We start from the raw sequence: 18,869 nt of genomic DNA, 5'->3' as shown, positions 1-18,869 counted from the left end.
AGCAGGAGGTTGATCCTTCTCTGCGTTTCTTCATGTATCTCCATAATTGATTTCACTCCAGAACATTGTAGCTGCCATAAAACACCTTTGGAGCTGTTAGCTGTGATCAGATAGCTGCAGTGAGGTGCTGTATTCATGGGATAGAAAGAAGGACAGTGCTTTTCACTTGGGAAAAGCAAGCAGAGGAGGGAAAATGAAGCAACTCCTGGGTTTACATTTCAAACTGTCAAGTGAAGAGATATCAGATTGCAGATAAAAACACTCCATCCTCCTCCCAGCCCAGAGAGTGCACCCAAACTCATCCAGATATCCAGACACATCATAGAGCCTCTGCAGCAAACTCCTGCTGGTGACATCACTCCTGCAGGTGATAATTCAAGGAGGATGACAGCAAGAGATTAGAGGAGGAGAATTCATTTCACAGACCTTCTTAGCCACTAGTTTTTCCCATTTATTGCAAGGCCCCCAAGCATGACCTTGTGGAGACTCTTCTGCAGTGAACTAGTCAGCAAGTCAACTCATGAGTAAGAAGTCTAAGAGGATTGCTCAGTGCTGCTTTGCTCTCAGTGCCCTGCACCTCCTCCAAGTACAGATGTTCTCCAGCACAAAACACCCTCAAGGACAGGTGATTTCTTTAACCAGAGTCTCATTTCCTTGCCCAGAAGCAGCTGTACTTGCCCATGAAATCCTGAGGGTCACGTAAGTGCCAGGGTCACATGAACATGAGGTCCATCAGTGGTGTATCTCCTCTGCCTTGTTCTCTGACAGCACAGACAGTGACTTCCAGTCAGCCACTTCTCTTTGCAAACACATATCACTTTCCTCTTCCGACCACTCATAGGGAGTTTGGCTAATTCACTGTGATTCCAGGTGTTTAGGAACTCCCAAGTCTTAAAGCTTTTTTCTACACAAGCAAGAAAATCACTTACTTTTGCCTGGGGAGGGCAAATGCTTTTCCCACTGACAGATTGAGTCTCCAATCTATTCTCACTCCACAACCACAAACTAGAGCTAACAGGAGGAGCTCATTAGCATCGCATGAAGCTAAGCCTGCATCAAACTCCCTGGTTATAAAACCTTGTAAGAGGGAAAGAACTAATGAAAACATGCTCTAAATAACATGTTTTTAGATTGCACTAAATGGATACATTCCCCTTTGAAACAGACTCACCTTGGTCATTCTCTGAAGACAAATAAAATTAAGGAATGCATTAAAAGCTGTGGACGAAAGTAGGATTGAAATGCCATGACATCAGGACAGCGAAATAAAGCTTGTTATCTACTTTGGTGGTGACATCTTGTAAGGGGATGTAGAATAACAGAATGGGTTGGTTTGGAAGGAGTGTAAAGATCATCTCATTCCACCCCCTGCCATGGGCAGGGACACTTTCCACTAGGCCCAGGTTGCTCCAAGCCTCATCCAGCATGGCCAAAGTCGCAGGAAATCTGAGTTTACATGGATGGCTGTCCTGGCTGAATGCAAAATTATGTCTTGAAACATCCAGTTAATAACTCAACCAGAAGTCACTGAGGTCACACAACAGAGTACAGAAGGAAGAGATGTAAACCAGCACCAACTACAAATACAAAGCACAACAGAGTACTGCACTTATGACTAAGATGCCATAGCATTAGGAAGTCAACCTGCTGTCCAACTTGCCTGCTCAAACTCCTCCATGTCCACCTCACCATCACCGTTCAGGTCAAACATCTTGAAGGCGATTTCGAAGTTTCTCTGAGGAGCTACAGAAAAAAACAACAGAGAACAGTTAACAGAGACACAAAAGCTCAGTTAAAAAGGCACAAATTCAAATTACTTTATCCAGAAGCAATTTTCCCTAATTCTTGCAATCTAATAGGAAAATGCAGCTCTTGAAGACCTTTAGCTATGAGCTTCATGGTGCTCCTTTGACCAAAGGTCTTGACAAGGAGTTGGGAGGAGATATTGCTTGAACAATGTTTATTCCATCTACAGGTGAAGAAAGCTCAAAAGCAAGACACGTTCTGATATTTCTAATGACAATTTACAGAATAAGACATTGTAGCAAGAGTTCCATCCTGCTCCATACAGGAGAACACCAGCTTGGCCAGAGGACACTCCTGAGGCACTGCAGAGCACTCTCTGTGCCTTATGGAGCAGTCAGAGGGCGAGGAGCAGACCTGGAATTCTCCTCCAGACTCAGCTCCTGTCTCACTGTACCAATTTAAACAAATCCTCAGCACCCTGTGTCAGCTGTGGCCCTGGGATGAGGTGTGAGCTGGAGCTCAGCAGCTGAGCCACCCCCAGACGCTGCTGTGCCTTACTTTGCACTGCTTTTAGTCTCTGCTGCCATGGTTTATGTAATCAGAACTCTTCAGAAACACCACTTCACAGCAAACCAACCTCTTTGTCCTGCATCCTACCACAGCTCTTCAGTTTGTTTCCATTCTGGGCTCTGTATCTCATCACCATTTGAAGCTACAACACAGTGCTACAATTTTCTTCCAAATTAAGCTAATAGATGAGGATTTCTCTTGCTCTACCACTCTCCGACAAACACCACCTACAGGGATTTTGCTGTTTGGGATTTCTAGGGAATCCTCGAGGCTATAACTAGTGCTCAGGTTGTCATCTGAAATGATCAATTAAACTTAGTCCCTGTTTTCACTCCCCACCCAAACTGGGAGCAGGATGGAGACCTCAGCCCTCTCTCACCTCATCTGTGCAATCAACTTTGAATCCATCTTGTGGATGCTCAAAAAGTAATGAGTTTCTGTGGTCAGGCATCTCCCAGATGGGGTGGGAGGCAAAGAGGGATCACTCAGGCAAAAGAGATTAGGACTATTAGGAAGAAGTTTTTGCTGTGAGGGTGGTGAGACACTGGCACAAGTTGCCCCAAGTTGCCATGGGAGGCTTCGGCTGCGCCAGCCCTGGCAGTTTTCAAACCTAAAGCCTTGAGCAACCTGTTCTAATGGGAGGTGTCCCTGCCCAGGGCAGGGGGTTGGGACTGCATGATCTCTAAGCTCCATTCCAACCCCTAACATTCTATGACTGTATGAAAAGGAAATGCATATGGAATTAACTGAGCTGGATTTATATATTAGTTAGCTTCAACTCAAGGCCAGGAGAGTTTTACATGGTGTTTTCCCCCTGCTGTAATAACTGGTAGCACTTTATAGTGGAGAGATTCAACAAACATGCTAATGAGGTCCCTTTTTCCAATCACTTTGTGCCTAAAACAGATGTATAAGGACATTAAAGTTGGCGGAGGCACAGCCTGCCACTACGCTCCTGATATAACTGCACACATAGTCCTGCTGTTATCATCTCTGGATTCTCAACTTCCTCTGCTTTGAATTCCATATACAACATCTCCCATGACCACAGCCACCACCAGCAGCACGTGGCGGAGCAACTCCCCTTGCAGCCACATCCCTGCTGTGCCTCAGCTAACTCCTCTGTTCTGCCTGAAGGGATGGAAGACCTTCACTTCCATTCCTAGCTGGGGACAGCTGGTCCTCCTGATCCCACCACCACCTCCATAATCTCTCCAGTGATACACCTAATTAAAGGGATTTTTATACAGAAATCCTCTTCTGTATCCATCCAGCATTCCCAGGGATTGAGTCCCCATTTTCTTGCAGAGCAACACTATTAAGCACCTTCCAACCACCCTCTTAATATTTCAATAGCACATGCAATCTTAGCCACTTGAATTCCAAGTACTGCAGGAAAGCCTGAAGGTAATTTCTTCTTATTAGCCCCAAAACCTAGTGCTGCATGGGAAGATATTTCCTCTGTGAGGAAAAGGGTGAATATACAAAACTGATCTAGTTACAAGGGTCTGGAAAAAGAGCAGAGCAATTGACATACCTCATCCTTCTTCCCCCATTTTCTCTGCCAGAGAAATTATGTTTATTTTGAGACTGGGAAAGTTGGTCCTTGTTAAAAATTGGGGTTTGGAGTTTTTCCCCCTTTGTAAAGGAAATATAATACTATGTCCCACTTGCACAGCCACAAGTGAACAGAGAAAGGAAAACACTTAGCTTACCCCTGGCCAGGGCCATTTCCATCTCTAAATACACATTTCCAGCAGCAGTTTATCAAAGTCCCAGAGGAGAACATCCCTTGCAAGATGAAAATGAACAGTTCAGCATCAAAAATCTGCAGGGTCAGGGTTTTCTGAGGACAGGGAAGGGATGTGGTTTTAACTGGCAAATATAATTACTTCACTTCTTTAGCTAATAAGGGAGTTGCTAGTTCGTCCTTTTGATCTGCACACCCAACCCCAATTACTTGTAACACTTCAATCTAAACAGTGTGAAACCCGAGCCAGGGGAGCCAGAGGGCATCAAAGACAATTAGCTCATCCTGCTCAGGGAGGAATGTTCCTTAGGATGTGCCTCCCTGATATCCAGGGATGGATCTCTGAGTCCTGAGCGACGATTTCTGCCTCTCCTCCAGGCTGTGATGCCTCTGACCAGGATTCCTGGAGGAAGAGTTGCCCCAAGAGCAGCTGATCCCCCCTGCTCACGCTGTGCATAACTTGTCCCCATGACTCAGCCTACACAACCTCCACTGCTCTTCTTCCTCCTGCACTTACATCTCTCAAACTTGCAGACCAGAAAAGCAACAGCTAAATGTAGCCCATTCCCCTCCCTTTTATTTTGCTCCCCCAATGTTTCTATTCTCACCTGCAGCTTCCCTAAATTTCCCCACTGCCTCCTTGAGATGCTTCCAAATGAACACTCCTGCAGTGCTCTCCAAGGCCATTCCATGCACTGTTTGCTTTAAATCCAGCACAATGCCCAACTTGACAAGAGAAAACCACTTCTGGATCGGTCCCCAAGCTCTGTGCTGCACTCCCAGCTCTCTTTGATCTCTGAGCTATCTCCTCACCATCCTTCTGGACATGATTAACAACCAAGATGTTTTCATTGCAACTGATTTCCCTTGAGCAATGAGGCACAAACTGGTCAGGGCAAGTGCAATGTCCCTTGTAGCTTTAATTCTGTCTTTAGGTGTTCAGGAGGATACAACAACTTCCTAATGATTCCTCCAAATCATTGACATGGAGTCATGGAATGGTTTGGGTTGGGAGGGACCTTAAAGATCAGCTTGTTCCAAACCCCTGCCACGGGTAGGGACACCTTCCAATAGACAAACGTGAGTGCAAACATGGTACTAGAGCCCAAACCACTGTCAATGAATGACTTAGCTATTCCTAACTTGGAGATATATCAAACTATAGCTACAAAGATCAGGTGGAAATGATCCTGTAGATCCACCAGGCCTCCACACCAATTCCTTCTCCAACTAACCCAGGAATTAGTACAAAGGACAATCAGCATTTTTCTCGATTCATATATTCAAATCAAGTATTTGGGCACAGAAAAGCAGAACGGAAAGCAAAAGCCACACACAGGAGTGTTAAAGATGAACAACCTCCACCAGGCAACCAGACGACAGGCAGCAGCACTGCCCACATTGACCAAACCCACTCCATCCATCAGTGGGAAGCCCCAGGGAGCCTCTGAGGGATTAGATGGGTTGATTAGGCATCTTTAAGCCAATTACGCCATTTTATACTATTTTCAATCATTCACTGGACCAATTTGCAGCACTCAATTGCTCTTTACTGACATGCCCTCACCACAAGCAATGCACTCTGAGAGGCATTAAAAGCCCACTGGTGGGAAAGGCCACGTTCTCCTGGGTTTGCCCTGATTTGATCTTATCTTTCCCCCGAACTCAATATTCCACATGAAGAGAAACCTCTCAACAAGTCTTTTTCTGCCTCCTGTTGCAGCTCATGCAGTATGTGGCCACACATAAGTGAAGTGACTGCGATTTAAACAGAGTTCTCTGTCCCTTCCTATGATCTCTGTCGTTCTGGGATATTGTGGTGAGCAATACGAAGTTCCTCCATATCCTAACACTATGGAAATAATCAAAATTAGGTTTCTGGAGCTTCTCACCCAGGCTGACAAGTATTGCATGCAGAGTAGTCCTTTTCCAGTGTGAATTTACCATGTTCTGAGATATGAAAGTTGGTAGAGATCCATCAGCTTATCACACCATACAAGTGATGAGGAGATGAGCAGACAAAGACCATGTGAAGCCTGCAGAAGAGGCTGGTGGAGCATCCCATGCCCTGATGTCAGATTTCACATCAGAGAGCTCAAGCTCTGCTTGGGAAGACTCCAAACTGCCAACTATGAGACATTCACCCTGTTTCCATCCTGTCCTCCAGAATGGCACAGGGTAGAGGTGGGATGCTGAGCCACAGAGCCCTCACTGACAGGAAGCAACCAGGTTTATGTTTGGAAGCTGGGACATCCCTTGGAAAAGATCTCTGTGCTGCTCATACACCTTGAGACACTGGCACAGGTTGCCCAGGGAGGCTGTGGCTGCCCCAACCCTGGCAGTGTTCAAAGCTAAGTCGGAGAAAGCCTTGAGCCACCTATTCTGGTGGGAGGTGTCCCTGCCCAGGGCAGGGGGTTGGGAGCAGCTGATCTTTAAGGTCCATTCCAACCTAAATTTCTATGATCTTGGAAATGCCACCCAGCAGTGACTGGCAGAGAGGTATGAAGACATCCCTGCAGTGTGGGTGAGATGGATCCATGAGCTAAACAGTTCTGGAAAGACTAAAGATCAAATTAAACATGAACAGGACCTACACCAAGAATACTTCTATGAACTCAAAGGAACCTTCTCATACCTCCTTTATTTTAATTTTTTTTTTTTTTTTAGAAACAAGTGCCCTGTGGCACTTGGTGTGGCTGTGCAGGATTAAACCATCACTGGTAAGATAACAGATCTCACTCAACGGGGCTGGAGACACTCCTGTTAGCCAGGATACATATCCAAAACAGCCACAGAGCAAAACAGACCCTGACACTGTCACCTGCATGCAGAGGGGCAGGAGGGCAGGCAGTGCCACCCCATCCCAGGGACAGCACAGAGCTCAGCATCCTGCCAGGACATTTCCAGAGTCAGATGGCTTGGGTTGGATTTCCCGCAGAGGGGAAAAATGAATCTACCCTAAGCTAGAGGCCTCAATATCCATAAGGATGGAGCTTGAGGAAGAAGCCAGAGGAGATGGCAGAAGGAGCTGCAGGTCTGCTCTGAGAGCCCTGGCAAGAGACTAATCACTGTGGGTTCAGCCAGTATTATTTAACCTCCTGCCAGGAGGAGTAAATCCAGACCCAGTGACAGCCTAACTGTGGGAACAACACCAATTCATTCCTTTAATGCCCAGCTCCCTTCAATACCTGGTAATGGAACTGGCATTAGTGCTCCTGGACAACAGATCCCCCTTGGAAACTGCAGGCACTGGGGATGGAAAAGCTATTTCTCTCCTTCCTCCACTTGCTCTACAAGTCCAGAATCAAAACCCTCTTTGGTCAGGGGAGCTATGTCTGTTTTCCTACGACACTCAAAGGATCCAGAGGAAATCCCACCAGCATTTTGCTCATCTTTCTACCTCTGCCCCAGACATGATGAGCAGCTGAAGCACAGAAACTACTGTGTATCCTCAAGGCCCCTCACCTCTCACTGCCTTTAACACTCTGAAACAGTTAACACCTATTTTATTTGTTTTAAAAATACATTTCACAGAAACACAGCAGCTGAGGCGAACAGACAGTGCTGGGGTGAGGAGTTGCTCCTAAATCAAATGTGGCAACAGACTACATTGTCTGAGCAATATGCAAACAGCTGTCTGAGAGCAACATGAAGCCTTCAGTCCTCTCCTCCCCATTCCAGGGAACACAACTGAGGTGCACAGGCAATGAAAGGAAAAGCTTTGGGAAGCACCAAGGTCTGGCTGTGCTTTGGGCAGGAGCCCAAAGAGGAGACTTCGTGGGCACAATTCTCCTGCAGAGCACAAAGACACAAAGCACTTGGGGTTTTCTTGTGTTCAGAGATTCTCACTCATCACCTGGGAGTTCAATAAGCCATATCAGACCATGATGGACCTCCATCTATCACTCTCCCTCCTGCTCCCACCCCCAGACCCAATCTCACACTCCCCTCCTGACTATTCCACTCAGTGCTCAATCATACAATCATAGAATTTTAGGGGTTGGAATCGACCTTAAAGATCAGCTGCTCCCAACCCCTGCCCTGGGCAGGGACACCTCCCACCAGAATAGGTGGCTCAAGGCTTTAGCCAACCTGGCTTTGAACACTGCCAGGGTTGGGGCAGCCACAGCCTCCCTGGGCAACCTGTGCCAGTGTCTCACCACCCTCACAGGAAAAACTTCTGGCTAAGATCTCATCTAAATTTCCCCCATTCAATTTCTCCCCATTCCTCCTTGTCCTGTCACTGCAGTTCCTAACACAGAGTCCCTCTGCAGCTCCCCTGGAGCCCCTTCAGATCCTGGCAGGTTGCCCTGAGGTCTCCACACAGCCTTCTTCTTCTCCAGGCTGAACAGCCCCAAGTCTCTCAGCCTGTCTTCAATATTCCACTTTCCTCTCTCAATATTTAGCTGTTTTAATCTATTTGATGCAATTCCAGCTCACTCTTGTCCAGACACCTCATTGATGTTTGGGTTATTTAAACAACACAGGGAGCAAGCCAATATTGAACTGTCAGGCTTTAAGACTTACTTTCCTCATTCTATTGTATTTATTTCCCAGAGAAAAACCCAACGCCATCACAGACAACTGGATTCCTGCAAGGAATGTTTACTGGTCAAAGTAAACCAGCAAGGAGCAAGTGTGAATTTTCCACCTAGCCACAAGGTTTGTTGGGGAGTTTTATTTTCATAAAAGCCAATGATTTATAAATGAAACCAAAACAGTTCTTGTGGGGAAATCACCGTTTGACAATAGCTGCAGAGACATTCCTCCATTCTCAGTAATCATTCAGCAACCTCCCAAAATACCTAGAAATCAGCCTAAAATCCCTGGAATGCTTTATTTTCCTCTCTTTTTCTTTTGATTTTCCTTTTTGAGAGCTCCTCCCTTGCCTGTCCTTCACATCCCTCCTCAAAACACACAGCACCCAGTCATCTCCTCTTCTTCGTCTAACTAACTCCCCACTAATTGTGCAGGTGTTTAAAGACCAAGAACAAGAGGAAGACCCCATCCCTCCCACTCAGCCCTCCAGGACAGGGCTGGCTGCTCCTCCAGCACAAGGTGGACCTTTCCTTTTACTCTTACAACACAGAAATGACACCAAAGCAAGAACAATTTCCCTTAGTGCTGCCTGTGGAAGCACATGGAGTTAACTTTGTGCCTTGCATATTTGATTAGGGGGTTGTTCACCACCAGCACAGCCATAAAGCCAAGGGCAGGAGTGTTTTCCAAACCACACTCAGCAATGTGACCCCAGAGGTTTGAGAGCTCATTGTCAGCTGTGGAGGCTCAGCTGAAAGCTCTCCACACAAGTGTATACCTGAGATCATTCTGGCACAAGTTGGATGAAGGCTCAGAAAGGAACAGCAAAAGTCTTCAGAGCCACTTCTGAGCCTCGGCCAAACAAAAAAGCAGATTAAAGCCATAAAACAAACTCTCTAGCTTGAAGCAGCTTCATCTCTCAGTGTTTGCTTTCACAGCATGAAGGTCACATACAAGTCTTCCCCTGCCACCTCCATCTGACAACAAACAAGACCCTGAACATTGCTTCTCCCTGGTAATAGATCCTCAGCAAGCTGAAGCTGCCTTTCATAGTTCCATGGCACAGCTCACAAGAACATGGGGGGGATAAAGCACCTGTTGCTCTGACTAAACACCAGTGATTAGCCCCTGAGCAGCACTGGGGGCTGAATTCAGTCATCCAACTCTTTAATTCCACAGATCAGGTCAGCATGAAATAGATACTTACAAGGTTAGATGGACAAATTTTTCTCTCTTTTTAAAGTCTGAAAATAGCATCTCTTGGTGATTTGGACAGATTATTCCCCATTCGTGTGTGTCCCCCCCCCCCCATTTTCTAATGGGGCTGAAAACAGCTTTGGTGTTTAGGACACAGAACCCTCCAAAACAATTAAAGCAGCTCTGCCAATGAGGTTTGGAGCTTACTTTCCATCTGAAGAATGTCTAGAAATGCCATCTGACATTTTCAGAGGCTTCAGTTTCATTGGTTCTTGCCACCAAAGCAAACATTTCTGTGCCAGCACGTGGAGTGCAAAAGACTCTGGTGGAGCAGATCAACAGAGCACAGAAATATCACAGATGGAAGGCAAGTGCAGCAGGGTGAAAAGACAGAAGGTATCTAATCATACTTGCTGAAATGTAAACAGCTTCACTTCTCTCCTCATTGGATTACATCACACACAAGCCTGAGTTTACTCAAGTCAAAATACAGCAGGAGAAGGGAGTTTGGATAGGGTTGCAACCAGCAAAGAGCTGGAAAGCAATGTCCATCCACACACAGGAATATCATGTGAGCACAGGCCAAAAACACAGCTCCATTTACAGCTCTGAACAGTGGCTCAAATGACTCATTAAGAAAATATTTGTCACATTTCTAAGGGAGAGATAAATCTTCAGAAGTCATCAATCTGCTGATCTTCCTGCAGCACTCCAAGCGCAGCTAAACCACATGAAGCAACAGCAACTGCTCAGCTCAAGTTGCAAGAGTCAAGGAGACCTTTTAGGGGAATGGATGGAGACAACAACAGCAAACTCACTGCTTGTAAACCTTCAAACCCCAACAGAGCACCAGCTGCAGGGAAACCCCGCTGTACTTACTGGACAGGACTGTAGTGAGGAAGATGTAGTCGGAGAAGGAGATGAGTCCACACTCCCCAAGGGCATAGAATATGCTGTCCTCATCTGCAAACCTCTCCCGCTCCTGGGACAGCTTCTGCTCACCAGCACAGCCCAGAGAGACAGGAGAGCAACAGATTAAACACAGGAAAGGAAGATTTGTTTGTGTCCTCACCACCAACAAGCCACTGCACCAACACACACCTACTATCTCCATTCACATCCAGTGGACCTTTTCCAGCCTTCAAATCTGTCAGAAGAGCTCAGCAAAGATCAGTGCTTCCCATCTCCAGAGAGATAAGGAATTGCACAGGATTCATTAGCTGTTTTGGCCTAGCTGAAACGCAGATCAATAAAACTATGGTTGTTTTGCTTAAAATGACCTGAATCTTTGAGATTAGTGTTGTGAAAATCAGGTTCTTAATAGAGGATTCAGAAGGGAAATGAATATATTTCACTGACAGCTTTTTAGTTATAATCTGTTGTAGCAGCAGCCAAGAAAGAGCTACTTTACATGAATATAAAGCATGATGAGAGTTCTCAAACCATGTGGTTATCAGCAACACATGACCCAGGAGTGTGTGTGCGTGAGTTCACCGGGAGCACTGGGACTGATACCCATCTCAAACTCCCACTCCCTCCAGTTCTTCTGCAGTCATCAGTTCATAATATCTTACTCAGCTAGAAATCCAAGTCCCTTTGAGCCACAGAACCTTCAAAGACTGAAAAGGATCCATGAGACTGTTAGGAAATCCACACTAGTGCCCACTGGAAGAACACAGCAGGAGGAGGCACAAACACACACACACAACAAGGAGAACTGAAAGAGTATAAAGGAGAGTAGGGGTGGATGAGGTTATTCCAGGAATCCCAGGCCATGCAAGCACACAGGCATGGTGAAAGCAGAGTTGGATTTAGGGAGGGATTAGGACAAACCACCAACACACAGCACCACACGAGGCTCCAGCTGTGCTGGCCCCACCGTTACCTCTGTCTAGCGAAGATCCCACCATATACAAGATAAAGGAAAGAAAACTGGTTAACTGACAATCCAACAAGCAGGCAAAACACAACATCAGGTTCAACTGTTAGGCTTGCAAAGAATTAGAAAGTTGGGAAGCAACCAGGTGGCTGCTGTCACTGGAAGCCTACGGAGACATCCCAGCAAGGGTTAGCACCTCTCCAGGTCAGCCCCACTGGCTGCAGCTGAAGCCTCTCACCCACCTCAGCTCTGAGGGTTTCTGAGAGAACTCACCATTGCTTGCGGCTGCAGAGTGGGGATGAGCTCAGCTAATAACTGAGATGAAAATTTAACCCGTATCTGGCTTGGAAACCACAAGAAAAGAGACAAAAAGAATCATATAGAGCACCAGAACAACACAGTTTCCGGGAGAAAAGAGCTCTACTGATCACATCGAATTCCTCCCAGTAACTCTGCCTTTCCCATCTGGATAGAGGCAGGGATTGAATAAGAGGTGAATCACACAGCAGACAAGATGCTAATGGCATTCACTTGATGCAAGATAACAGCTCTTTATGCTCTCAGGGCACCAGGTTGAAGTATCATTTACTTAAAACCCCATTTTTGCTTCACTTCCCTTCGAGATGGATCCAAAGCCAAATTGCACTGATGCTGATGTGAAGAACAAGTAAACAAGTCTGGTTTTCCTTCAAACCAGAGGGAGGAATTGTGGACAAAGCAGTTTGCTGGAGGTGTTGCCAGCAGCATCTCACCTGCTGCTGTGATTTATTGCCTCTCCCTCTGATTGCCTCTCCTGAGCAGCATTTATCAAACCCACCTATTAGCATCCTGCTCCAAAAAAACTTCCAGAGGCTGGTTTATTAATTTTTATGGCCTTCCTTTCCTGCACTTAAAATTCGTAGTTGGCATCAAACAGCTCCAAATATTCCTCATCAGAGGAAAAGCACACCCAGAGACTAATAATAAAAAGGATATTAAGTTAGTTGCTCTCTGAAATACAAAGATGTAGACAGATGGGAGGGAGAAGCATTTACCCATTTGCACCTTACTTGGAGCAAACAAAGAGAAAAATGTTATTTATTTTTATTGAACAAACATCTCCTTGTCCCAATCCTGGGGAGCATCAGCTGTGACTGTGGTGCTCAGCAGCCTGCAGCCCACAGAACAGGGAATTTCTCCCACTCAGCTTAATAAGAGAAAATAAGAACTGGCCTGATCAATAACATTTTCAGGCTCTCAGCACTAGAGGAGAAGTTGTTAAAAATTCCCAACACTCCCATTTATTTTCCTCTGGCTCTCTGAGCTGTGTTTGCTTTCCATGAACTCCATGGGAAGCTCAGGCACTATGGGAATGGTTGGAAGCATCTTTCCAGGGGCTGTTTCATAGATTCATTCATAGTACGTGAAGAGACTGGAATGGAGCTTAGAGATCATCCAGTGCCAACCCCCTGCCCTGGGCAGGGACACCTCCCACCAGAACAGGTTGCTCAAGGCTTTACCCAACCTGGCTCTGAACACTGCCAGGGTTGGGGCAGCCACAGCCTCCCTGGGCAACCTGTGCCAGTGTCTCACCACCCTCACAGAAGAAAAACCAACCATGAAACATTATAATCTATCAAATTATATATAAACCCCAGGTAAAATAATATAAAGTAGAATAAATCAATCTCCCTCCCTCACTAAGTACAACATGAGTTGTCATGTCCTTCCAAGCTCAAAGACCCAAAGTCAATCCTCACTAACACCTCAAACTCTCTATAAACCTCAAGGTTCTTTTCCACATCCCATTTTCCTTCCAGCAAACTCCCTTTTAGCCAGTAAGGTAATGCAAGTGATCGGCACAGCCAGGAAAAAATCCCTTTCCAAACCTCTTTACAGACATATCACCTTCACAAATGAGTTACCTACGTGATTTCAGGGCAACTTCCACATTTCACACCCTTTTGTATGTGACCACAAGGTCATTCCCAAAGAGCTCAGTTAAAACAGTCAAATGTCTTCCACTTAGCAGTTTTTTCTGTGTAAAATCCATTCCTCAATCCAAAGTAACTGGTTCAGATCACTCAGCACACCCTAAAAACAGCCAACCCTGAGCATTCCTAAACGAACAAGCCCCAGGGAACAGCTTACAATTAGGATGTATTTCTTCAGTTAAGCAGTAGATCCATGTTTAACAGGCACACAGACAGGCAAACACTCAAACTAACACGTGAAAGGCACTAAAGCCCAATATCCCACTGCTTTTGGCACAAGCATGGGGTGTGAGGGGAGTGAGAAGCCACCAGGCAGACTCAGTGGGACAAAGCTTCCAAGAGGCATTCAGGCACATTATCCCACAACACCACACATGGACAACAGGAAAAAAGCCCAATATACTTGAACTTGACACCACAAAACTTGGTTTGCCCTTTCCAGCTCAGGCTCCAAGCTCAGATAGCTCCAGGGGGTGGGTTGAACATCTCAGTAGTGTCCAAGCTCCCCAAACCATGTGCTGGAGGAAATCATGAGCCACATGCAGGTAACTCCCCACAGTTGTGTCATGTACAGGCTGTAAAGCACCCAAAGATGACAAACCTCATGTTTTACCTTTAATCTATTGATGGAGCTTCCCTGGAACCAAAGACATGGTGCAGCTCCCAAGTAACAAAGGATTTGAGGGAAAAAGCCACCGAATCTTCCATTCGTTGCCAAATATTACCTTTTTTTGGGGGTTTGAAATTGTTTCCTCAGGGCTGAGTGAAGTGTGAAAGGTGTTAGTATTTAATTATGCAAATCTGGGGGGGAAAAAAGGTGTATTTTTGCCAATGAAGGGACTCCATCCTGCAGAGGAAGGAGGTGGCCACACCATGCTGGTGTTCCCATTCCCAACACAGGCCTAGAAGAGCCCCAGCAGCTAAATCCTTGTAGCTCCACTTCATTTGGCATCTCAGGAACTACTTAATGAGCAGCATTTAATTGCCACTCTGGGAAGAACTCATTGTTACGACGTCTCTCAGAGCTGCCCATCTGGGTTTCAGTCTGGAGGAGAAAACACACTTCGGACACATTTATTCCTGTAACTCCTATTTCAGCATCACCTTTGGACTTCCATGAACTTCAGGAGTTTATCAGCTTTGTGTCACCGCTTCAGAGTGACTTAGACCTTTCAGAAAGGCAACAAAGGAAATACCCAAGTGCATGCAAGGCAATTTTCCCAGAACCACAGAGCAACCGTGTAATTAGCAAAGGATTTGAGATGAAGCACAACCACCTCTGAGTGACAAACATCACGGCACTCGCTTTGCTCCTTGTGAACAGATCTGTTTCAGGTGACCAAGAGTGTGTAAGCAAATCCAAACCCATGAGTGTGGAGTGGAGTCACCTTGCTGCAAAGCAATTCTCTTCCAGTCCCAAGTGACCACCTGCAGTGATGGGGAACATCTCAAATACACCTATCAATGTGTTCATGTCATGGTCTGTACTGGTGCAGCAGAGCCTGCAGGACAGGCATGAATTCCTCCAGCTGCTTCCTGTTCAAATCCAGGGAAATACAGTCCAAAATACTTGCTGACTAAGCATTTGAAGATTCTTTATGTTGGTCTGTCACAGACAGAGAAGGGAAAACTCTTAAGCAATGCCAGTGCAAACCAGCACTGCTGTGGGAGCTGAGAATGTTAATGCTTCCACCTCTGTCTGCATCACAGTGCTGAGCTCCAGGCTCTGAAAACAGGGAGATTGTTCATTTGGCTCTTTCCTTTGAGGATCTAAACTTGAAAGAGCCAAAGTCATGGATCCAGGGATGTCAGGACACCTCACCCCTGGCAGTAAGGAAACTGAAATAGAGCAATAAAAAGGCTTTCAGAAACAGATGAAAAAATTGAGCCTCTCAGCTCATTTCTTTAGGGAAAAAGAGGTTGGGGAGGAACATCCACACTATGAAACACAGACAAAAAAAGGACTTGGGGTGAAATTGAGGGATTTAAGAGCTTTTGAATCCAGTTTTATAACGTGGATGCAAATAAGTAATTTTAGATGCATCTCCTGACATTTTTATATCACTTTTATACATCACTAAATAACAAAAATGGGTTTGAGGCTGTGATGGGAACAGCATAAACACTTTGTGAAGCTCATAACCCTGTTTTTGCAGAGGTAAAGCTCAGGGTATCATTCCTAGTGGCTCCAGATAATTTCTCATCGAGCCTGCACACTAACATGGAGAAACACAACCAGATTCCTCATGGCAAATCCTGGTGGGGAAGTGCTGGCATGGGACAGCACTGCTGGCAGGTAATCCTGCAGCTTCTGACCCTTCAAGAGGGTATTTTAATATTTACAATACTTGACTTTGGGGGTTTATTTTATTTTTTTATCTGTATTTTGGGGGTTTATATATATAGATATACAGATGAACAAAAATACAGAGCTGGGCATGTATGAGTTTGTCCTGCCTATTCTCTCCCTCTACATCTGCGCCCCAGATAATCAAAACTTAGGCAGGAATTCTTCCTGCAGGTGCTCTGAGACTGGAAAGAGATATCTGCATCCCCTCCCTTCCAGACAGGCTGGGAATATCCATCACCTCCCAAACACAGGGCCCTGGAGGGCAAGGCAGCATGGTGTCCCACCAAGGGAACAGCACAGGCTTCACCCACCCTTGGCAGGCAGCAGAGCCACTCATGCAAGGGAGAAACCTGCAGGGAAAGCAAAGAGGAGAAGCCTTGGAGAAGGGACAGTCTACACTTGTGCTCCTCTCAGGCCTCCAGGGGGGAATGCAATCACCATCTATAGGGACACGGCATTGAAGTTTGGTGGCAGAGGAACAAAATGAGGTCCTGGGTGGCTTCCAAAGGAGTTCTATACTTGGAACAAGTTTCTAAAATGGGTTGAGTTTGTCACCTTTGAACTGAAATGGTTGTTTAGGTCTCCAGGTGGGAACTGGGATACCTGGAAACTGTTCTTTGAGGTCTAAGCCTGCATTACTCACATGAGCTCATGATGTTGACAATGCAACACTGCTTATTCCCTCAGAAATCCCAGTGGGAAAGGACAGGAGGAAAGCAGTAATTCTGCAGAGAAAGCCAGGGTTGAACACTGGCTCAGCTGATGAGGTTGGAGCCTTACACTTGGTACTGATCACCCACCAAATGAAAGGGTTTGGGGGCAAAGCCCACATGGAATCATGAAGTGGAGATTGTTGTCATTGCTTAAGGAGCAAATTAAGGTACTACTAATTCTCCTTCACTCTCTCCCTCCTCCTTTCTTCTTCACCTGCTTCTCCCACCCAGACCTTCCCTCCTCCTGTGGTCAGTGAGGACAAGCACCTTCTAGAACATTCCCTCCCTTCCCTCTCCCCTTTTCCCTACCAACTCCATGTCACCCAGGGACAGAGCTCTCAGAGCTATGTGTCCCTTAGCATTAATCTCACACCTGCAAAACCAACAAAGAAATTAAAGCCAAAAACAATCCCAGAAACCATTCTTTGACTAAAAGACCTCAAACACCCATTCAGGGCACATCACCACATTGTTTATTTTTCCCTAACTTCCCCTATGGATTTCATTAAGGTCACTAAGCTACAAACAGAGTTTGGAGCACAATTACCTCTTTACTTACTAACCTTGAATGAATTCCCCTCTACCTTTTAGTCCTTTTGTCCTACAACTTATGAACTTAACTACATCTCTAACACCTAAATATCTTCTTCCTGAAATATTCTTTAATATAATTCACCCTATACACTTCTGACTTGAAGAATTCAAGTTGCAAATGTAACCTTCCCCAAACTCACACACTTTGAAACAGCTCAACACTTCCCATCCCTGGGAGTGTTCCAGGATCCGCTGGATGGGGCTTGGAGCAACCTGTCCCTGCACATGGCAGGGGGTGGAACGAGATAGTCATTAAGGTTCATTTCAGCCCAAACCATCCTGTGATCCTGTGTATTATGTTTTCCCAAAGCTTTTGGCCAGAGACACCTGTTCCTCCTCACAGAATCAAAGTAACCTTATGGCCTCGAGGGCAAAGTGCCATTTTCCAGCAGAACCAGCACTGCCACAGCCTCTTCAAGTTGCTAACTAAGTCAGGAGACCCAAAAGATACTGAAAACAGGAGGGAGGAGATACAAATATGAACTTTGCTCCAAGATATTCCCATTAACAGAGCCATGTGTTATCAGTCACTCCAAGGACTGTACTCTCCACAAGCCAAATTCAGGTGTTCTGATATAAATCCTTCATGCTGAGGCTCAGGGAGAGGACTCAGGATCGTTTCTGAGAGGAGCAGAGAGAAAGGGTGAGTGTCCACTGTCCCTTTTCCATGCCAAGTGCATAGTATGAGGTCTGAAGCACAAACTGCTCAAAGCACATGCTGTCTGCTTTGTACCTGCCAGAAATCCTGGTGGGAGGGGAGAGGGTTAGAAGAGGGAAGAAAAGGAGGGAATGTTTGGTTACACCAAAACCACAAACCAGAGTTAGAACAGACACAATATCAGAGATATTAGTAGCTGGAGGAAACACCTAGAAACCAGAAGAGAGGACACACAGCAACCAGAGGGTTTAGTAGCATCTGCCAGAGGAGCCCTGTGGAAACAAGCAACAAAATTAGAGGTACACAAAGGTAACAGCAACCAGAGCTTTGTCAGAGCCAAAACACACCATGTTTGGTAGAGGCGGTAGGACAGGATGAAGTGTGTTCTGCACCTAAAGCAACCCAAGTGCCCTCAACGATGTCTGTGCACTGTGCAGTTACTTGTGGTAGAAACAACTAAGTATTTTCTTTGATTAAATTTGGGTTTAATAATAACAAGCCAAGAGAATAATTTGCACAGCTGATTGTCCACACAGGTCCCAGCAAAGAGGGACACAGAGGAACTAACTGGAGCAGACAGGAGGCTCAAGTTTGGCTGAGAGGAGAAAACCAAAGGAACACACCAATGTGGACAGTGGGGTCAGCAAAGAAAGGTAAGAAGAGGAAAATCTCCTCAGCTCAGCTTTGCTGTGCAATAAACTGCCTCTGATAGCTTCCACAAAGGGCACAGGCAGCAGTTTTACCCCATGAGTTGGTTACACCACCTTTGGGGACAGCAGAGGAATGTTCACATGGATGAGCATAAGGTTATCATCCATGTCAGAAGGTGCCTCCTGGTTCCTACAGAAATCCTACCTGCACTGAGATCAGAAGGTGAAGCAATTTCGAAGCAGGAAATCT

The 18,869-nt window shown here is 45.8% G+C and overlaps 1 protein-coding gene across 1 annotated transcript in view; it reads right to left on the bottom strand.

The window, feature by feature from the left end:
• Positions 1 to 10,796, bottom strand: part of LOC103799883 (calcium uptake protein 1, mitochondrial-like) — a gene marked incomplete at both ends in the record, with an annotated part of 14,797 nt that extends 4,001 nt beyond the window's left edge. Inside the window, 2 exons of the mRNA XM_009072235.1 lie at positions 1,661 to 1,743; positions 10,682 to 10,796. Of these exons, the coding sequence (XP_009070483.1) occupies positions 1,661 to 1,743; positions 10,682 to 10,796 (198 nt within the window). The remainder of the gene's footprint in view (positions 1 to 1,660; positions 1,744 to 10,681) is intronic.
• Positions 10,797 to 18,869: the final 8,073 nt, after the last annotated feature.

This window comes from Acanthisitta chloris, unplaced genomic scaffold (genome assembly GCF_000695815.1).
Source record: "Acanthisitta chloris isolate BGI_N310 unplaced genomic scaffold, ASM69581v1 scaffold12623, whole genome shotgun sequence".
NCBI classification, from domain to species: Eukaryota; Metazoa; Chordata; class Aves; order Passeriformes; family Acanthisittidae; genus Acanthisitta; species Acanthisitta chloris.
This window is presented reverse-complemented; position numbering and strand designations above follow the sequence as displayed.